We start from the raw sequence: 22,002 nt of genomic DNA, 5'->3' as shown, positions 1-22,002 counted from the left end.
TATGTGGTGTGTATGTATAGCCATACATACACTGTGGCATAGAGACAGACATTCTCTTTCGAAGGTAAATAAAACAAAACAAAAACACAACGCAAGGAAAGCGAAACAAAAACACAACAGAAAAGGAAACAAATGCACAGTGAATAAAGACGACCATGGCCCACAAACTTCCCTTTGTATATTTGGAAATGAAATTTAACTCAAAAGGTTTATGTAAGATTCTAGTAATAAAAATTTGAAGAACTGACCTCACAGTAAGCAGCGGGTAGACATAAAATACTGTCCTCTTGTAATCCTTCCATCTATGTAATTAAAATGGGCACTCAATGGATCATTTAGATAACTTCATCCATTTTTATAAGCATAAACCAATTTTTTTCTTAACATTGCAAAACAATTTGGCTTTATTTATCTTTTAATTAAAAGTAAAATATCTTAAGGAAATTCCTATACAACATCTATCATTCACTAGCAAGTTAAATACATACTCTATCCCTTTAAGCAAGGTTTGTTTTTTTGGTTTTTTTTGGTTTGTTTGTTTTTTTGGTGGAAAAAAAAAAATTGCACGAATCTCACAGACATGCGGCCGCTACACACCTCCACCAAGTATCACGTAAGGCATTCTAAACAGCGCTTTTAGGTATATTTGTTAACGTACAGTAACGGCAGAGAAATCAAAGCGATTGATAGGTAAACGTCATGCAGTCTTTTAGACATCCTTCGCAATAATTAAAACTTCCGTTATCAGCATTCGAGTGGAGTTCGCTTAAAATCTACAGAATAACTTAAAGTATCCACTTACGTCCCCTTACTGGACACATTTCAAACATTTAAATTTATCATAAGCTTCATTAACCAAATCAGCCCGGTGTCCTGCCCTATCATACCCCTGGCCCCCTCCTCTTCACACATTAAAAAAAAAAACCTGACAACTGGTCAGGCTCCTGAAATTCGGGTGGGGGGGCTCACCTGCAATGCCCGCTGCTCCCGGCTGAGCTGACTGGAGTCTGCGTACAGTTCGGTAGTGACACACTTGAACCGGTCACCCACGTAACCAGCGGAGTTTGCGATTCTCTTTGCCAGCTTAGATGGCTTCGGTTTCAGAACTTTGCCATCGGTTGATTCTGCCTCGCCAGCTCCGTCTTTGGTGTAGGTGGGGGCGACGTCCACACTCGGTGGGGCACTGCCCACGCAAAACGGTTTGGGATCCTCTTGGGTTTTCCCGAAAGTGACCGCAGAGCCCTCGCTCCCCAGGGTCGGCTCCAGGAATGAAGTCGAGACCGGCATCGCCAGGTTCTCCTTGTTGGTTCCCGCCGGAACATTCTCCTTGCTTAAGCCGAAGACGGGCTGGCCCGGAGCCTGTTTGAAAGTATAGGCTTCGTGGAAGTCACTGATGCGCCCCAACTCCTCTCTCAGGGCAATGAAATCCCGGTGTGGCTGCAGGGCCGGGTCAGGCGGGGGTTTGGTGGGCTCGGCACTCTGGCCGACACTCTCAGCTGTGAAGCCGGGTTTGGACACGTTAGCGTCGGTCTTCGCATCTGGCTCTTCCCGGAGGAGGTCTACATAGACGAGCTTGTCACTCTTGACGACGGTCTTCCCTTGATTCCAGCTGGGGCTGGGCTTTAGGTTCTTGTCCGCGGGGACTTCTGGATGTAACTTGGTGCTGCCAGCCTCCAGCATCTCAGAAAACCGGTTCCGGAGGCTTGGGTCCTCGTAGCGGGTCCTCTCGTGGGACCGAGACCTCCTCTCCGGTTTCTCCTCTTTAGTGATCTCGATGGGCGTGTGAGGTATCAACATGGGATGCACCATGCCCAACCCCAGCGCGTCCTGGTAGGTCACAAACTCCGGCCTGCCCGTGGGTAGCCCATAGGGCAGTCCCGGCTTTGGGGCGAGGTGCCCAGGAAAGAGACTGCCATTGGGCAACAACACCGGGTGAGGGTAGACAGGGCCTTTGCCGTGTAAGGAGAGGGGACTTATGGCGATGCCCTCGGGTGCTGGGTAAGGCAGGTAACTCCTGGGGTAGGGGATTGGTGGGGACCTGAACGCCTCGTTTGGTGAGAGAAATATTGAGCTCGGCGGGAGGCCGTTCTCGTTCGCTTTGAAGCTCGGCTCTGGGTTGCTGGCTTTGGCGCCCTTGCTGCCGGTGCCGCCGCTGTGCTTGGCAGGTGTGGTCGGGGGCTGGCCCACGTGCTGGATGACGGATGGCGTGGTATCCACGGAGCTCCTGCTGGTCTTGCTGCCCTCGGCGGTGGCATTTGGGGCCGGCGACGCAGAGGCTGGGCGGCCGGCGCTCGACACCGACCCCGAAACGTTAGTGACCACGGCGTCGGCGGCGCCCATGCGGGGACACGAAGAACTGCGCTGCTGCGGGATGGCCCAGTCCAAGGCCTTGTTTTTCAGCGGCAGGCCCTTGCCATTGTTCTCTTCGTTAGGACTTGGCCCGGGCACCACCCAGGACGAGGGAGCCGTGCTAATGATCTCAGATCTATAGATAGCACAGCCATTTCCTGGAGGAGATAGAGTTTCTTTCGGAATCTCACTTCCGGAGAGCACTAGGCCGCTCCCAGCTCTGCTGTGAACCAGGACCGTGGGAGCCATCTTTTTCATGTGGTCAGCTTTGGAAGCATCTACATCCACCACTTTAGAGGACAAGTCTAGTGGCTTATCGGTGACGTCTTTGGTAACCGTCTGCTTCTCCAAGAGAGGAGGTGAGCTGCCATCTTTTCTGTCCTGACCTGCTGCTTTCCGGGTGTGCCCGGGAGCTGGCTGGCTGCTTTCGGCTCCTTCTGGAGCCTTAGGATACTTGCTGCTGCCGAGCCTGGCCGCGGGGAACTCGCTGCTGACCGTCATGTATGGCTTCGACAGGGTGACCGAGGGCGACGTGGAGATCCTGGCATAGTGCTTATGGAACTCGGAGTAGGTGTCCGCAGCGGGCTGCGAGGGAAGGTGGACGCGGGGTGAAGGCCGAGGCGAGGGGGGCAACAGGAGAGCCGTGTCCCCCGGCAGGCCGCTGGTGACCGCCTTGGCAGAGGGCACCCTAGGCTGCTTACTGTTCTGGATGTGGGGATACGAGTGGGAATCGACCGGGTTCCCAGGACTGACGCCCATCTTCCAGGGCAGGCTTTTGTCTGCGCAGTGGACCAGAGGCGGGATGGCTGGTGAGGCCGAAGGCGTCGAGAGTCTCATGGGCGAGGCCAGGGACGACGGGATGTGGGGACTGACGTAGTGAGGTGGCGGCAGGTAGAGAAATCGCTCCCCGTTGGTACAGACCGGAGAATACAGCGGCTGGGCCAGGCTGTAGGACTGCTGAGGTAGCAAGGCCTTGTACATGTTCAGGGAATACTTATTTGGCGAGTCGAGGAAAGGGTAGATGGCTGGCGTGGCCCCCTCCATGTAAGGATTGACCCAGGGCAGCCGCAGGTAACTAGCACCATTGATGTTGAGCGGGCTCTGTTTGTCGCTAGCAGGTCTGTCCAAGCCCAGTGTTTCTGCCGTGGGGACAGCACTTTTTTGTATTCCGGGTGGCGTTTTGTATATAGCACTGAAGCCATTTGGGGGTTTTCCGGAGACAGCGGAGGCCTCCACCGTCTCGGGTGTATTCGGTTTGAACTGCATCTCTGGGTTTCTTTCGGAAGAAAACCCCAGACCACCTATGGTTGTGGCAGCCTCCCGCCCTTTCTCTGAGCCCAGTCCACACAAGCTAGAATAGACGATGTTTCCGGGGACACGCAGCCCTTCCCGGATCAGGCCGGTGCGGTCCATGCTCAGCGCTGCCAGGCCATCGATCCGATGGGCCGTGGTCGCGTCCACCTTCGCAGAAGAAGAACACGGGTATTACCGAGGACACGCCTTCAAAGCAGCCCATCCCAAAGAGAAACCGCGGACTAGCTCAATAGGACATCAACCTCAACATCTGAGCCGAAAGGGTTTAAAAATAAAGGATTCACAAGGTCTTTGGCCCCCTCCCCGCTTATCCAGAACCGTCCCCTGCCTGCCGTCTCACTTTTGTCCAACTAGTATCCTGAAAGCACGTAAAACGCTGGTCCCTTTAGACTTGAGGCCCCTGCATTAATTCAGTCATCTATTCACTCTGGAAGATCCACCTTCTCAGCAGAAATTCTTTGCTGCAACTGAGGTGATACCAACTCCACTGCTCTCAGAACCACCCTCGTGGGGTACAGAACTCGGACTCACCCTCCCCAGGCCCTGTCAGGTTGGGGCGGGGCGATGTTCACTGTGTCGTCCCCCCCCCCCCCCGCCCCATGTAGCGAGGCATTATTTAACATAACAAAAAACAATCTTCAGGGGGACAGTAAGGAATGAAGGACTTGAGCTGTCTCATTTCTAAATCAATAAAGAGGCCATGGGTCAAACTGTAGTTGTGTCTTTTGACTTCCTCTCCCTGGTATCTGAAGACAGCTCTGTTTCATATTTTACTGGGAAGGTAAACCCTAAGGGTCTACTTGGAGGCTACAAATTTATCCAGCTGGGAGCACTGATGTGGCACGTAGCTTATCGAAGAAAAGGCGGCACATATCCCACCAGTCGCCAGGGGACGAGGACGTAAATGGCGAGCACAGCCAAGAAATCGAGCCAGGAAGAAATTGGGTGAGGCTTCGTCCTGCAGCCTAGGCTTTCTTTCTACTCAAGCCCTGCCCTGAAACACCCAGCCCCGCCCCCAAAAGGCCCTTTAATGGTATGCAAATGAATGCACGATTGATTTACAGATCACTGATACTGGGCACATCAACAGAAGCCATTAATCTCTTACCACGTTGTGATTCAAGGGATTTTCTTCCCTCAGTTCCAGTCTGGCCTTTGAAGCGTCACCATCGTTTACAGGAATTTTCCTATTTAGAAGGACACACCAACTTCATGAAAGCATTCCTCACTTAATCCATCTTTCATAGATTGCCCCAGAATAGACCAGTTTCTAATAACTCCGTTTTTCCAACTGCCCTTAAAAAAAAAAAAAAAAAAAAAAACCCTCCCCAATGGCCCATATTGAAAGTTGTCCCCGAATGGTGATTCAACAGGACTGGGAAAAACAACGGAAAGGCAGGGCAACAGGGATGTGAAATCACAAATACGTCCTCGAGTTGGGTAAGGCAGAAATTCTGCACAACCACGTCACCCTCACAATTTTTTCTCTAGAGAGGCCGGGCAGGGCAGTCCGGGCTCTGCTGTCCTAGCAGACCCTTATAAGCTCTACCTGAGGACAGGCATGAAGTAATACAATGTCCAAAGCCAAAGTGGGGACCTCAAGGCTGGAGTCTGCGAGCTGGCTACATCAATCACTTCTGTGTTACCCCGTGAGGACAGGCTTTCAAAACTTTTCCCCAAACAAAGTTAGGTACCATGTCCTACGAAACTGGTTTCCATGGTGATAATGAAGCCATATTTGACTGCCTCTATCAAAATGATGGGGGATACACACTAATATTCTACAAATGTCAGCTGCTCCAGGGGAAGCCGCACATCTGTGCCAGGCTGCTGCGGCTGCCCTGGAACTCGTTATCAGAGAGCATCGGTAAAGAAAGTGCTTGGTGCCAACTTCCAAATCCCCAGGATAAAATCACTGACAAGCGGCAGGGAAAAGTTTCGTCATTACCCGGAAGAGCAGCTTCAATTATCTACTGCTTAGCTGCCTCTACCCCGCACTCCAAAATTACTGATTAGGAAGCGTAACAGAGCTGTCGGGTGACTGAAACCAGGAGCCAATGGCCTCGCTGAACAGGCGGCGGAGGACGCAGAGAAACCTGGGCTTCAATGATGTGAAGGGTGGCTATCGCCCCATTTATTACCGAGCAAACTATTTGTTTTAAAAGCACATCGAATGCCGATCCACCTGGGCCCACACTCCTGACATTTAGAGTTAAAGCAGCATATAGACTGGGATTAATTCTCCTTCATAAATATGAAATAATAAATTAAGGACGAAAGTGCACTGAAAGGCCGCTTTAGGGGCTAATCTCTTAAAGGGCGGCAATGCTTCGCTGAGCCAGGTTGCCTGTTAAAACTGTAAATCAAGGGCCGCCAGCTAGGCAGGAGATCTCCCCCCTACCCCCTACCCCCTTTGGGCCCACTCTGGCTGTGAGGACGTGAAGGGGGGGGCTCTGCTCAGGAGCCCTGGGGAAGGACCCACGCTCTCCCCAGGCCTCAGCCGGACACGCGCATTTACCTGTCGTCGCTGATCCCACACATGCGGACCCTCTCGCTGTTCATCCAGCTGTGAACGTTCCCATACAGGGGGGTTGCTGAAAGCATGTCGTCTTCTTGGATGGCAGCTTTTCTTCAAGCGTCTAGTCTGTTTAAAACAAAAGGAATCCCAGAAGGTTGAATAAAAAAGGAGCCAAAGAGGGAACAAGAGAAAACCCTCCTTCTAGGCACTTCATACAGAACGCACTTGGGGAGGCAGACCCTGCTCCATGTTCTACAGATGGCCAGGAGCAAAGGAACACGCCTGAGCCAGAGGTTCAAGGAGGGAGATGGAACTTCCCTGGCAGGAGGCGCTGGGGACGAAGAGAGGGTTCAAGAACCACAGGCCACACACCATTCAAGGTGCAGCACATGTCACCCTTAACCTGCCCTTCTCCCTTCCCCTTTCCCAGCCTTTTGGAGAACACACTTGGATTGAAAGCGGACTGTGCTGGATTCCAGGGAGCCCCACATTGATTCTTCTTGCGGCTGAAAGGACCTGGGGACAGGGGTGGGGTGTGGGATAAAAGGCACACAGTCCGGTGTGGCGGCCCAAACTACGACTCACTTCTACGGCTGCGGTGCGTGTGACTTACAGACGGAGGGTTAAAAAGAGTCAGTGGGCTGGCGAGCCACCCCACCCGGGCCCTAGATTAGATTAAGCCCCAAACCTGGGTGGTTTGGCCTGGGAGCTGCAGAGGGAGGCGGCGGAGTAATTCAATGACGCCTGCTCGCTGGGGACCAGCAATCAGTAGCGAGTGCAGAAATCGTAGCAGCCCAGGCTGCCGGGCTGGGGCTGGGGCTGCAAGTTTCCGGCCCGCGGGGAGCAAGCAGAAGCCACCCGTTAACCGTCTACCGGGAGGAGGGGGGAGGCTGCCGAGGCAGAGGGGAGAGCCCCGCCCCCTCCTTAACTTCCCGGCCCACCAGCCCCACCCACATCACATTCTAGTTTGCTGCATGAGTGAAGGGTCAGGACAAGCTGCATTTTATTAACAGGATTATCACGGCGCGTGATTTATCCTCGTGCAGGATTTTAATTGCTCTTTGGAGGTTGAGCCGTTTCTTTTGACTGCGCTTCAGCCCCATATCCTGCTGTTAAATGCTGGGTTAATAAGTAGGGGAGCCTTTAATGCCTGGGACCGATGGCCCTAGGCAATTCCCCTGCTCGCAGACTCCCTTGTCCGGGGCGGGGTGGCGGGGGAGGGGAGGGCCCCCCCAGCCACGGCCTCTTTACACAGGACCCGAACCTGAGTGTGAAATCACTGGTGTGCAGCTCATGGGGGGAACTTTTCTTTCTCCTCCCTCACACACCCACCCACACAGTTTCCGAAAGCCCAAATGTTCCCTAAGTCGACACATTTCCTTTGTTAGCAGGAAGAAATATGCAAATGCTTGCTTTTACACTTTAGCACACGGAGCTGACTGCCAGGTCTGTTGGGTGGGAGCCACCAAGGACTGGGGACTCTTTTTCCGAGAGTGACTAGGGGTGGGGTCAGGGAGCACCTGGGAGACCTGAATCCCAAAGCCAGCCAGGCTATCCCCCTCTGCATTTCTTTGTCCTAACACAGGCTTTTGTCCACCAGCATCCCCCGTCGGCGGCCCCTATACAGAAGGGAACACCGTCTGTGAATCAAGAGCCACACGGCGCGTAGTTAGAACTCAACAATGAAGCTTGAGGAAAGGCAGAGATCTCCCAGTTGTGTCCGGCCTGGTGGGATTCTAGAGAAGCTATTTCTTTAGGAAGCATCCCTTACTTTAGACAGACTGGGGCACTTCCAGTGGCTGGCCACAGTGCCCCGAAAAGGTGGACTCAGATGGACTTGGGCATCAAGGAAGGTTCTGTGGGGGGCTCACGGGCTGTTCTTCCGTGTTTCGAACATACAAATCAAGTTGGGGGCAGGCCACCACTAGTGCAGGGCCGACGAGAAGGCACGTTCAACAAAGTGTCCCCTCCCTAACCCCTGCCGCCCCTTCTAACAAAAGGAAGACCAAAAGGAAGATGTCCAGGGAAGCCTCATCTAAAAGGTGGAGGAGCAACATTCCTCGGTGCAAGTGTCCTGGCCGTGGCTGCAGCGGGAGGACCACAACGTGCCACCCCCTGGCTGGGTGTCACGGTGAAATTTGGACATTATACCAGAAGCCAAAGGGTCACTCCATCAAACCCTTAAGAAAAGGATGAGGGAAGAAGCGTGTGTGCCCTCGAAGCCCCCAATCTTCTGGTGCCCCAGGCTTCAAAACTTACACAAGCTGCCTCTTACATGTCTCCTTTAGTTGTCACCTTGGGACAATGACCTCTGAGCACCTGACTGAGGAAACAGAAAGGCCGCTGCCACAATCACCCTATTGAGTCCTCTCCTCTCCCCCCAAAAAGGGCCAGCAGCCCCCTTCCCTTGAAAGGGCTTTTCTTTAGAAAGGGCGGCCTGGACTTAGCATGAGAGGGGAATGCAGTTTAGAGACACCTGGGACCACGGGGTGCTTTCAGAGCCTCTCCCCGCCCTTCCAGGTCTTGTCTGGTGGGGTTTTCAATATTAACGCCGCACAGATAAATAACACCCAGTGTCAGGATGAAGTGTTCTTACGTGCACAGGGTCAGATGGAGGGTTGAGGCCCCGAGCATGGTCCGGTGTCATGGGAGTGGGGGTGGGGCGGGGGGCTGGCCGTGAAGAAACAAGAGGAGGAGGGGTAAGGCTCAGTATTGGATCCTGCTGGCTACACCTACACCTACACACACACACACACTTATAATCTTTAGCTGCCCCATGAACTTTTTGTGAACTGTTTAAAAGTGGAGGTCTGTTGAACAAACAGCGGCGCCACTGCCAGCCATAATTTCATTGCAACGAGCTAAAGACTTTTAACTCTTCAGGCTCCGGGCCAAAGATGGACCTGGGTGGAAAGGGCCAAGGAGCTGAGGCCCTGCCTGGCGTGAGGCCCGTCTCCAGAGTGACAGCCCAAATCCTGGGCAGGAACACCCTCATCCTGGGCAAAGGCCATACTGCTTACACCCCACCATCACTGAAGAACGGGCCCACCCCCCATCTCTCTGGGATGCAGAACTAACTAAGGGGATCTTGGGCGCAAGGGACACAGAGACGGGGTCAGAGACACAGCCATGCTCACCCCACTCCTCTTCTAGAAGCGGCTATTCAAACAGTTGGGGGGTCTTTCTTACTTTCTTCTTCTTTTTTTTTAACCTCCAAGGAAAAGTTCTTCAAAAGTGACTTCCCTGACCCTTGGCTGTGGGTCATGGTGCAGGGGGGCAAATGACGTGATTTAGATGACAGAGCGGGCGCTTTGCTGCTGTATATAAGAGGCTCATCTGCCCTTATTTCTCAACGACCCCCCCCCTTTTCTTCCACAGGTGGGTGATGCTTCTGGAAGTGCCAAGACGTGTGAAGTCAGTCACGAAAAGCACTTTACAAGCACCAACCTGTTTCCAGTGGGAGCTGCTAAGCTACACCTTGGCTCTGGGTTTTAACCCTTTTTCCCAGCAGTGGAGAGAAGGGGGCAAGGATGTGGGATAGGGATGAAGAGGGAAGGTGGCCAAGAGAAGGGGTCAGCCGGGGAGACGGAGGAGCGTCTGGTTTCTGAAGAACAGGCCAGGAATTGTGGTGGCTGCCCGCTGAACACCCAGTTCTGGGAGAGACCCGGCTTGCAAAACGCAGACTCGCAGCGTGGTCTCCGGCTTTCGGTCTGGCCCTAAGGGCAAGCACAGGAGAGCCTGAGACTCCCTCGACAGACTTGGGCAGTCATCTGGCCCAGGAGCCAAGAGTTATGATTAGCATCGGAGCTTGGCCTGGACACTGGGGAGAAGAGCCTGATTGGCAGAAAGAGGTCAGAGGGACCAAGATTAGGAGCTGTCACCCCAACCTCGGCATCCCTGAGTGAGGGCACCTTGGCCCTCTGTGAAAAGACACGAGGGGGCACACGGGTCCCCAGCTGCACCCACCACCGCCCTGCCGATCCCTGCCATGAAGACACCATTATGGAACGAGGAAAAGGAGAGAACATTTGTTTTGTTTTGTTTTTCTTTAAAGGCGACTTCCCTTGGCAGGCAACAAACAGGTTGCAAAGGAAGGAGCAGTGGCCGTGAGAGGCTGGCGTGAGTGCAGGGAGGCAGCACCAGGCCACTCCTGGCACCTCTCCTTTCTCTCCACCCCAGCTCCTCCTGGCACCGGGCCACTTTCCACTGCCTCCGCCCTTGAGGCGCTGATGGATTGGTTCAAGTCTGCACAGCACGCTTGTCAAGTGACAGCGACGGAATGAGAAGCAGCGCCACCAAACCATCCCAACTCCACTCCAATACTAACGGTGCCCCTTCCTAGGGCCTCGCTCTCTAGGCACCCCTTGCCACATCAGGCACTTATCCAGTTAGTGACCAAGAAGACCTGGACAGGTTTTGGGGAGCTTCCGGCTCAGAAGGCCGGGCAGACGGCAGGGCTCCCAGCCAGCATGCCATGTGCCACGGTCCTCCGTATGCTGGGGACCTCCTCGGGGAAGGGGTGTCCCTCACTTCATGGGCATGGCTGGTTCTCTGTGGAGGACGCGCGCGCGCGCAGTCACCACAGCCTCCCAGCTCCCACTCTCGTCCACGGCGTGTCTCTGGGCAGGTGGCCGGACCTCTTCAACTTTGGCCCCCTCATCTGTAAATATTTGGCACCGTGTTTTCCAGAGGATTAAACTGCACTATGGACTTGAGTTCTGCCTGGCAATAGCTGGTGCAGGCCACATCTAACCCATTAAACAGCATCTGACTCCACTAAACATGCTATGTAACAAACAAACCCCAGAATGGCTACATAGTTTCTTTGCGGCAGAGGGAAGGCTGAGGCAGGGACACAGAGGGGGCCCGGGAGGGGTGACCTTCTGCAGAGTGTGTGGCTTTCATGGAAGCCCAAAGCTCATGGCGCGGGAGCCCTTCCTGGGACTGCTCCAAGCGCAGACTGAGTCACACACAGGCGCTTCTCTATTGGCGTCAAGGAAGGGAGGGATGAAGAAGTTCCTATTTTAGGACTGGGGGCCGCGAGGAGGTGGGAGATGAGAAAAAGCGGTCCAGGGTGTGCAGCGTTGGGGCAAGTCCTCCTGGGATGTTTTCCCCAGTATGTGTAGCAGTGGGGAGAGTGGAACCCCAAGGATGCCCCCAGGTCGGGGGTAGGGTCGCAGGCTTCGTGGGGTGTGGCTGAAGGAGGTCGCCGACTGGGTCCTGCAGCCGGGCATGAGTGCTGGGGGGGAGTGGGGAGTGGGGGGTGGGGGGTGGGAGGAGTGATCCAGCCTGCCCAGGCGCTGTCTCTTGGCACACTCCAAGTCATGGCTGTCGCCACCTCCAGAGGCGTCCCCACTCACGACCCAAGTTTTGCATTAGTAACAGAGCTGCGGAGCAGGAGTGGGGGTGTGACGGGGTGGGGGACGGGAAACTCACGCGGCCGGCCCTGACCTTTTGAGCAACCAGAACCTTCCCTGCCTCCTCCCAGGGCGCCAGAATAGAGCAGCGAGCCACTCGGTCAGTCGGGAGTGAACTTGGCCCGCAGCGGCGGCGGCGGCTGCGAGTGGGGGAGGGGCGCCCCCTCCCCCGCCTCAGCCCCGAGCGCGATCGGTCGGCAACAAAGGGATTTTCTCTCCCACCACACACACCCGCGCTGCCGCAGGCTCCTCGCCCCTCCTCCGCCAGGTCCCAGCGCGGGGCCGCCCCCCCCCCACGCACCCCCCGCCCGACCTTCCAGGACCCCCGGCTCTCTCGGCCAGCCCCCGACCCCAGCTCACCCCGCCCTTGCGCTCCTCTGGGCTCCCCCTTCCCAGGCGCCTGCCGCTGAATCTCTGACAAAAAGCAACTTTGGGTGGGCGCACGGAGAGCCCAGGATGTGCGGCGGCGCGCCCCAGGGGAGTGGGCACTGACTGGAGACCGCTCCGGGCCATCGTCCTGCGCTCCCTTCGGCCAGTCTGGAGTGTTCTCTCCGTGGACGCCTCCCCCACCTTCCCCGATTGAAAGATGCAAGCCAGGTGTAGCCAACTGTAAAAGGGGGCTCGGGGGCTTGGGGAGGGGGGCACCAGCAAGGATCGACCGGGAGAGCCGCTGCCAAACCGGGGCTGCCCGCCACACACCCCCTTTCCCAAAAACAGAGCCGTGTCGTCCCCCACCCCACCCACCTCCCCGTCAGCTCTTGGACCAACCTCCCCCGACGCCAGGCCTCGGCTTTTTGTTCCTTTCACTTTCTTTCACGGTTGTGCCACACACAACCACGTGTGTATGCAAGATGGGGCCCCATTTGGAAGCTGGTGTCCCTCAACAGGAGGCAGCAGCCCAGGACAGGAAACCTAGGTTGAATGCAATGAATCAACCTTACTCCTCTCCTCCCCGCCAACACACCCCCTCGGGTCTGGTCCCTACAGGCTGGGTTCCCACTTGGAGTCTACACAACCTGGAGGCAAACCCAGAATAAACGATCCATAGACCACAACTCTAGAGGGGGTGTCACTGCACTGCAGCCTCCATCAGGGCTTTGTAGAAATAAAGTGAACCCACTGCAAACTCCTCCCCCCACCAGGAACAAACTATACCATAAAGCTATTAACGACAGCTATCATTAGTACACACAGGAAGCACAAAGGAACTCTTTACGAATAAAAGATGCATAAAACACAGGGTCCTGTGATCTGCACCCAGCTTCCCTGCTGATTGTGTGCAGACTGGGAGTCCTGGGAAGGCTGGGGATGAGGGTCAGGGGAGGACAGGGGCTCCCACTTTCTTTACAAGGAACAATAGGAACCCCACGTCTGTTCATCTTGGAACCCGGAACACCCCAAACAAAGCTGTGGGAAAACTGCGGTAGACGTGGGGGCCCGTGAATTTTTCTAGCTGTTCAGAGCTTAATTACTCCTCCTTGATCCGTGGGACCAGACACGACACCGCCAAGGTTAAAATGCCCCAAACAGCGCCGAGCAGATGTGAGCGAGCTGGCAGACGCGCAAATGAGGCCTGCCTCGGAGCACGATAACAAGTGACTAATACATTGCATATCGTTGAAAGAAAATTATTTTTCTCTAATTTGCATTTGCTTGGGGGGAAAAAAAGCCAACCAGAGTCCCTCTTCACAAGCACGAGTCTAATCCTGGAAATACAGCCCGGCTGCTTTAAGAGAGCTGGAAGGAGGGAAAGACTGCCAGTGTTTTGGCGTTGCAGGCTTGTTTATCTTTCCGCCTTTCCTCCAAGGCGAAACTCGTTTTGCAAGCAACATTCCTACAGAAAATGGCACACGTCATAAAAAGAGACCAATTTATAGAACTGGCACCGAAGTTCATGTATCATTCCAGAAGCATCTCCCAGCTCCCCACTAGGGAACCCAACTAGATGTAGAAGTCCACATTATAACTCAGAGAGTAGATCTGGGGGCAGGGGTGGGGGGGGGAGGTGGGCCCATAATTTGCAGATATCCTGCAAGCTGTACACTCAGGGGCCAAAGTCACACAGAAGGGCAGGATATAGAATTAAGTCAGCTCTAAAGTGATCCTCCAAAGCCCGGGGGCCAGGGCTGCGAAGCCTTCAACCTTGAGATTGGGGGGAGTGGTTTTTACACCCAGCTTGCCCCAGGACAGCCCAGGGGCAGGCCCATCTTCCGGACCATCCAGAGCCCGCCAGCTTGGACCAGCCCAGCGGGGTATTGCTGCCACCCACCAACTGTTCTCCTTCCCACCCTGGCGCCTCCCCACAGTGCCTGGCAGAGGACCAGGAACTCAGAGAAGGCCGGGCTGTGGGCATCTAGTTGATTGAGTCACAGAGTGGGTGGCGCTGTGGGCAGACCTCAAGACAGCACCGTTGGTCCTGCAGCTGAAAGGCAAGTGCACTCTTAAAAACCGGGAAGGCAGAGGGAGGTGGGTAATCAAAAGCCGACTTGCACACCTCCCCACCCCCATTCACCCCCCTTCGGGTCCTGAACCTACACACTTGTGTTTCCAATCCAGGAAACAGGGCCGAGGGCATAGAACACAGCGGCCGCCTGTCTCTTGAACTTGTCTGAATAACAGGGCCATTTCAGAGGAAGAACAACGGCCTTCAGAGCCTCTGCGATTTCCAGAAAGCCTTCAGTTAATAATACATTCTTTCCAACAGGCTTGCTTTAGGGCGGAAAGTTATTTTCCCAAATCTTAACAACCCGGTCACAAGCCGCTGAGGCCCCAGGTCAACAGATCCCGGCCAAACCCCTCCAGACAGTTGGCACTCGTGACCCCGCAGGCCTTCTCCTGCCACCTCTGCCTAACAAGTTCCCTAAACCACAACACACCGGCCAGCGCGCACGTCCACCACGATCCCAGGAGCCAGAAAGATGCGTGTCGCGGGGCGCGGATGCCGCCGCCGCCGCCGCGGGCTGTCTCGCAGCGCATCCGAGGGCTCCCGGGCCAGCAAGGGGCGGCCACCTCTGCAGCTCTCCGCGGGCCTGCATAGTGCGCGCTTTGTGTGAGCGCCGAGGAGGCACAGCGCTGCTCGTGCACCAACAGCTGTCACATTATTTGCACTCGCTGTAAACAGCCTTCACATTCCCCCCTTACCACATAGTTAAAGCCAGACTAACAATCCACAGTTAGAGATCAAACCAACAACAGCAGCATTGTGTCTGCCTTCGCACCAAGCCCAGCAGCTGGCAGGTTTCTCCGGAACAAGAGACCCCCCTCCCCCCACCCCTCCAGGCTCCAGCCAAGGCTAGCCGAGGCAGCAATGCGTGTGTCGCGGTTGATTGTTAAGGCAAGAGAACACAGCCATTTCGCGCAGAGTTCTGTGGGGTTCATCAGCTCTCTCCCAGAGTTTCCTCCTCCCGGGCCCCCTCCCCCACTTCCTCAGCTGGGAATAAAGCTTGTTCAGACTCCCAGGGTCAGTTTCTCTGCTCAGCAAAGCGTGGGTCGGCCTGCCCCGGCCAGGCCTGGGGTCCTGCAGCCCTCTCTACCGTGTCCCAGAGGCTAGGCAGCTCAGCACTTTCTTCAGCCCAAAGCCTCATGTGTTTCGGAAAACCGTCCGACTCCCTGAATCCTTCCTGGTCGCCCCACTGATCAAAATGTCTCCTTTATGATTTTTGGTTAAGTCGAACATTTCCATAATCGTCATTATTAGCGCAAATTACACGCCTAATCGGTCCTTAAATAGATTTTAATTAAATAATCATACAAGGCTCATTTTATGACTTAAGAAAGGCATTAGTTTTCGTTATAAACTTTCCACCAGGATATAGAATAATGATAGCAGACAAATACTTATTCTTTGAAAAGCACCAATAACTGATGGGCAGAGTATTGGGAAAGGAGACCCTGCTTCACACCTTCTGGAATCGAAGTGGAGACTAGACAGACCACACCTGCACAACTTCCCTCCGGAGAAGGGAGAGGGGATTTCTTCCTCCAAAGCATTACTTTTGTCTTCTCTTTGGGGCCAGGAGAAAGGAACCCCAAATGTTCCTTTTCCATGCCCATCCGAAGAGATTTCTCCAGCTTAGAAGTCTCTTGTAGAGACCACTCCTCGCCACCCCCATCTGTTTTCCACCCCTCAGTCTGCTGAGAGCCGAGGTGGAAAGCAGGCAGGCTGTGCTTGTTAAATGCTGTGTAAAATGCTGTTAATAAAATAATAAATACAAAGGATGGAGGCTGCTGGTTCCATGGGTGTTTTGACTGGAAATGCCTTGGCACTTGTCATGTGTTTATGGGAGGGCAGACAACTCTAAGATTTACATAGTTTGGACATTTCTGTACTTCATTTATTCTTTCCTAAATGACGTAGGCCTAGAGCTATTTCAAGTTTGCATTTGTACAGAACTGTTAAATGCCTAAGAGTTTCTCCAATTAAACCAAGTTTTAAATCAGACCCAAGGCTGGAACGTACTCTCGGCCTCGCCCCACTCCGCCCCTCTGCCTCTGTGGCTGGAGAAAACAAACAGACACTCGACAACAATCCCCTGTCCTTGCTCTCCCCACCTTCACCACCAACCCCCCCGGGGGGGGGCACCTAGGGCAAAGGTTAAGGTGTCTTCAGATTACAGGCAAGGCCCTGGCTACACACACTGTAAAGCACTGCAGTTGGGCGCATCCTGGGCATACTCGAACCTCTAAAATAGTGAGCTAAGATGGGGGGAAAACTGCTGGCCTGGTAAAACCCACTGTTCACAAAACAATGTCAGCAAAGGCTGGAAGGCATTCTTTAGAGAGGTACCAGGGACTCATGCCTACTGAAGCTCTTTCAGCACAAAGGCTTTTAGGGGAAGAAGGGAAAAGGGGGGTGGGGGGGGAGAGAAAGGGAGGGCTCCTGTTTCAGAGCAGGCATCCCCAGAGAGTCAAGAACCAAGTGTAGCTTCAATCAAACGCTGACTTCCCCTCTGGGAGTCTAGTAGGAAACCTGATCACAGTAGCTTACTACCGGCCTGGATCCATACAGGTCTGGTTTTCTTCTCATGCTAGTAATTTTTTAAAATACATATCGATATAAAAGAAGCAATCCCTGACAGACTTTATTGAAAACCACACTGAGACCTCATAACATCCGGACTTAATCCCTATCAAACAAACCACAGCACCTCTGGCCTCTGCAGCGGGCCAGACCCTTTCACCTCTTCCCACCAGGTCTCTCCCCTCCAGCCGCTGCTGTTCCCTCCCCCCGAAAGAATGACGGGAGGACTTGCCAAAGAGCACCTAGATACCGGTTCTGGAATCAATTCCTAACCATATAAATGATCCCACTTAGGGGGAGAAAAAAAAAAAAATCCTAGCCTTTTCATATGGAATCCTTTAAAGCCCAGAATGCAAAGAACTGTAACAAAGGGAAAGAGGAGCCCACGGAGGCAGACCTGGAGGAACAGCCTCAGGAATACCCTTGGAGGGGAGCTTAACCTGCAGGTTGGTCCCCAGACGCTGGCCTACCCAGGTCTTGTGGGGGGGGAGGCGGGCATCTCAGGGGCAGCAGGGAACAGAGGAGCAACCTATAGGAATCTGACCAGTCATTCAAAGGAATTACTAGTCCTCGGGGCCTACTATGTGCCAAGTATTCTTTGATCCTAAAGGTGGATAATTATTCCCAGTCTTACAAATGAAGAAACTTACTGAGGCTCAGAGGCCATAAATAACCTGCCCCCAAGGTCACACAGCTAGTAAAAATGGGCCACGGTCAAACTCAGTCCTGGAGTTGCGGAGAGGAGCCAATTATTGGTCAAATTGTGCCATCCGGAATCCCCAAGAAGTTTGGAAGGCTCCCTTAGCCCTTGTACTCCAGTACAGAGCAAAAGGATAGCACTTAACACCTATGAAATTCAGTCCACAAGGAGCCTGGACCCTAGTTTCTCCTACACCCAGAAATCTCTTGGTCCATGTGAAGTCTTTCGAAATTTCTGCCAACATCCTACCCAATCTCCCTACACTGGAACACCCTGGTGTGAGGCCAGGGATCTCAAAAAGGCTCCACTTTCCCCTCCTCCAGGAGCCCAGAACAAGCATTGGGAGGTGGGTGCTACTCTTAGGTCTCTGTAAAAAGTGCTGACACCTGGAACTAGAACAAGGCTTGCCACACTAGTTTTGCCACATAAAGCAATAAATCAAATTATCTAGACAGAGCAAAAGCCCTTTGGAAAGAGTGCCTACATCTACCTTTCCTAGGACTTTAATGAAAAACCCAGGGACCAAAGGGGACTGGAGAGGCAACTGAGGGGGAAGCGGCTTGCAAGATGCTAGGCCCTCCTGGACTCCTGGGGGTCCCCACAAAAAGCCAAGTCCCAAGACAAGCCGGAGGTTGGGGTTATCTCTCCTCTCCCCAACTTCTCATCCCAGCAGCGCAGGGCCAGCGCTCAACATCTCCTCCCTACCCCATCCTCAATTTCCTGGTCTGCCCCGGGCTTTCAGAAGCTTCGGGAACTATCCACACCCGATGCCACAGACGCCACAGGCTCCACGACCGAGGGCCGTCTCCAGCTCAGCTCGGTGGGAAGGGGAACGGGCAGCAGCGCCGGACACTCGGCCGCCCCTGCGGCATCCCGGCCCCGGGCGGGTGGCTCCTCCAGTGGCCGAGGCTCCGGATGTGTGAAATGGCTCCAGGAGCGCCTGGGGCAGGCCAGGGCCTCCGCAGCGGGAGGGACCGAGGCGATGGCGGAGCCGGGTCCTCACCCCTCTAGCCAGCCAAACACGCCCCGGCCAGTGGCTCGCAGCCAGTGGCTTTCTCTCTTTTTTAAACTTTCCGGCCTTGGCGATCACCGCCGATTGGGACAGGATTTCCAGCCCCCGCCTTCCCTCTTCCACCCCCTCCGTGCAAGCCCTTCCAATCTCCAGGGAGGTGACCCCCGCCCCCGGGCACCGTGAGTCCCTGGCCCCGGCAGACCCTCCCCGCCCCCACCACTTGGGCCACCTGGAGCGAGACGCTTCCCAAAGCGATCGGCGTCCGGCCGAGTCTGGGACTGCTGCTGCGTCCGGGGAGGAACTCCCGCAGCCTCCAAAGGTCCAGGCCTGCCCGCGGCGGCATGCAGAACCGCCCCCTACTCTTGCTTTCTCCGAAAGACCTGACGCGGGGGACGGGGGGGCGGGGGGAGTTTAAGGCCTGTCTTTAAAAAAAAATTTAACTCTTCAGATGCAAGAATTTGGGTGCCCTTGGCACGGTTATGAGTGCTCGGGTAGAACAATAGAAATGGGGGGTGCCGGAAATGGTGCAGGAAGACCCCTATAACCCTATAAACCTCTCCTCCCCCCTAGCAATTACTATTAGCATTAAAAGATCCCAGTGCCCTCAATGCAATAGTGCCTGTTTATAACTTTTCCCTGCTGGGTCCCCATACCCTAAACAAGCCCCCTCCTCACGTTTTGAAATCACCAGGGCAAAGACCGCTCCCAAATCTGTGACCTCCCGGAGCTCTTGGGCCTCTCGCCAGCTCTGCCCCGGCACCCTGACCTGACTCACCCTCTTCCCCCCAGTAGTTCCTCTGGTTTGCACCTAGACAATAAATTTAGTTTAATTTAGCTTCCGGTCTTTAATTTTAGCAGGTCTCCTTTTTGCATGCAAATCAATATGGCAATTACCATCTAAAAGCTCGCCCAGCCCCGGGTCAATGTAAATTGATCATTGTCCGCCTTCCACAAAATAACACCGGGAGTCTGTGATGCATAATGAGATTATACTGGAAACTGTCTTTTAGATCAAATTATATTTCATGCTGTCAGGATCTTCTCCTAGCGGACTTCCCCGCTAGTCTAATCACGGGGCGCCGGAGCCCATGGGTGCTGAGGGGCGATGGCTGGCCGGGGAGACATGGTTCTAAGAAATAACGAAGTGCGGGGACGCCCCCCCCCCCCCGCCGCCATTTCCAACACCCTCGACTAGGGGCAGGCGGAAATGAGCCTGCGCTGGGAAAGGGGGCCTTCTACAGAAACGTTGCGGGGGGGAAAAGCTCGTTGGTTAATTCCCATCCAACAGAAAGTCAGCTATCCCTTCCGGAAGAACACATGGGGAGCAACCAGCGAAAGCCGTCGGGCCGGGCTGGAGGTTGGGAGACGTCCCCGGCCAAGTGCTCGGGGCACAGGCGTTTCGGCTGCCACGGGGGTGGCCTGAGAAGACCTTCCACTCCTGCCCCGGCTGCTTCTCAAGCCAGCGCCACCATCTAGGCCCCGGCAGCGCAGCCAGCCTTGCAAACAGACGGAATCCTGCCGGCCGTACACTCGGGCGAATCAGCCCGGTCGGGCCAGCCCGGCTTCGGCCTCCCCTCCCCTGACTGGGCGAGGCCCCTCCAGGCCCGAACCATGTGAGCCGAGGGCTGGAGGCCTCCAGCCAGGAGAAGGTCCTCCCGCCCTTGCGCGGCCCCCGGGGCACGGGTGTGACCCTGGAGCTTAACAAAGGGCCTTCAGAGCTCCTTTCGGCCTCGGGCTGGCGGGGGAGGGGTGGGGCCAGCGGGGAGGGGAGCGGTACGGCGGCCCAAGTGGACCCATGAGGCCCCCCGCCCCGCCGGGCTGGTTCTGCCGGGCCCGCCGCCCTCGAGGAAACCACCGAGGTGGCATTGCCGGGGCCGCTGGGCACTCCCGAGGACCGTCCTGGGGTTCGGGCGGCTCGGAGGCCGGCGAGCCTCCTGCCCAGCCCCGCGGCCCGGCTGTCGTGCCCGACCCAGTGCGGACTCCACCCGAGTGCGGTCTTCCCAATAAAAGCTGGAATTCCCGGCTGGGCTCAGACAAAGAGGGACCGCGGCAAATCGACGCCGCGGGCAAACCAAACCCAAGCCGAGTTTACGCGCGCGTCTGGGGTCACAGAGGCGCCTGCTAATCCTCCCTACGCTGGCCGTCCCCGCACGGTCTCCTCAAGGGGGAAAAAAACAAAAAGGGAAAGAAAGCATACCTCCCCTTGATTCCGCCCAGAGGCCGAGCTTCGCACTTCTTTCGGTTCAGTCTCTATCAGTTCACTAGGCCCCGCGCCACCTTAGCAAACAGGACTTAGAGGAGCGCAACATCCCTTGCTCCCGACCCAGAATGCAAAGCTACTCCTCTTTTTCCTCCACCATCCATCCTCTCAGGGTCAAGAACTCAGAAATCTTTCAGAAATCCTCCTACCTGCTCAAGACACACTCTCTTCCCCACTCTAGATGGGAAGAAACTATAACCAGAAGCAATCTTAGTAACCAAGGGCCATCCACCCTTAGCTAGGCACCGTTGCCCTCAGTTTCCCTCTAGCCAAAGACACATTATTTCCCAGTGAATGAGTGTGCGAATGTGGTTGTGTGGCCCACACTTCCGTGCCCAGCTCTGTCTCACTGGGCAGGAAAATCTTCATCAGGCATTGAGGAGTTTTTGTCATTCAGCCTGTGTATCTAAGCATGGATGTATGCATGTGAATGCTTTTTGTGTTTCCAAGTGACCCTCTTCACACCTTTAAATGGGCTTTTGTCTCTGGAACGAACTTACAGAAATTCTGCTCCAGTTTCCAGCTCAACAAAGTCTGGGATTTTCTCCTAGAATCTCGCTCTAGGTCTCAGTATTTGCATACCCATGTTTACATTCCTCGCGGCCAGTTCTTTATCTCTTCTGTATCTCTTGTTCCATGTGGGCACCAGAGCCCAAGTGTCTTGATTTGTCTCAGCACATGTCATTCAGGCGCACATCTTAATCTGTGCATTCCTGTCTAACACGTACACCTCCCCACGACTTACATTCTTGCTTTGCCTATAATGTGGATCGTTCCCAGACCAATATGGGTTTGCAGTTAAATGTAAGTAGAGGATCCCCTAAGCCTACAAACCCTAAAAGGAAGAGGAGGGGGAAGGAGAGAGGAGTGTGACTAATGATTCATTTCTCTATAGGGTAACCCACCCACCAATTTCTACCTCAGGGAAAGAACGAGACCAATGCCTGCAGAGTTGTATTAAATTTGTTTGGAGGCTGCCTCCCTGCACGTATCTTATGTGAACTCTCCACAAGTTCATGGTTAGAAGTGTTTTTATTTACACAGGCAACTCAAGGACCCCTTTGCTCTCTCCGATGCATACCTGTACACACTGGCCAGGCATTTCAGGCTTGGGTCGGCAGCACTCTCGGTCAGAGGCCCCACTGACTAAAGCTCTGAGCAGACCTTCACATACTGGGCCGCTGGGAACATTAAGGTCTAACCTCTGCATCTCCCCAACTCAGTTCCTTAAGTGAGGGTGCCCACTGTGTGTGTTCACACCTCCCCCATTGAGAAGTATCGGGTCAAATTAGATCACCTAGCAACTGCGTTTGGTTCGTCGAAGAATCGAGCCCAACGTACCAGGATGTGAGATTGCATACAGAGAAGAGAAAGGAAAACCCTAAGCCCAGACTCCCGCCTCCTCTCCCCAG

General features: G+C 54.6%; 1 protein-coding gene across 17 annotated transcripts in view; it reads right to left on the bottom strand.

Annotated features, from left to right (window-relative positions):
- Positions 1–22,002, bottom strand: part of BCOR (BCL6 corepressor) — an 86,754-nt gene that overhangs the window by 19,564 nt on the left and 45,188 nt on the right. For 7 of the 17 annotated variants that reach the window (XM_089904623.1, XM_089904626.1, XM_089904633.1 and 4 more), the window contains exons 2-5: positions 6,182–6,307; positions 4,772–4,871; positions 970–3,810; positions 249–302 (exon numbers count right to left, since the gene is read on the bottom strand). In XM_089904623.1, the coding sequence (XP_089760749.1) occupies positions 249–302; positions 970–3,810; positions 4,772–4,871; positions 6,182–6,267 (3,081 nt within the window). In that variant the 5' untranslated portion in view covers positions 6,268–6,307. Of the gene's footprint in view, positions 1–248; positions 303–969; positions 3,811–4,771; positions 4,872–6,181; positions 6,308–6,406; positions 6,812–6,869; positions 8,855–22,002 lie in introns of those variants that run through there. The other 10 variants (XM_089904628.1, XM_022556311.3, XM_089904632.1 and 7 more) reach the window with 5 other exon arrangements.

The sequence above is a fragment of the Delphinapterus leucas genome, chromosome X (assembly GCF_059928025.1).
Source record: "Delphinapterus leucas isolate spDelLeu-1000000601 "Yukka" chromosome X, BTC_Dleu_Yukka2, whole genome shotgun sequence".
Lineage (NCBI taxonomy): Eukaryota > Metazoa > Chordata > Mammalia > Artiodactyla > Monodontidae > Delphinapterus > Delphinapterus leucas.
Note: the sequence above shows the minus strand (reverse complement) of the source record. Positions and strands in the feature narration are given on the sequence as shown.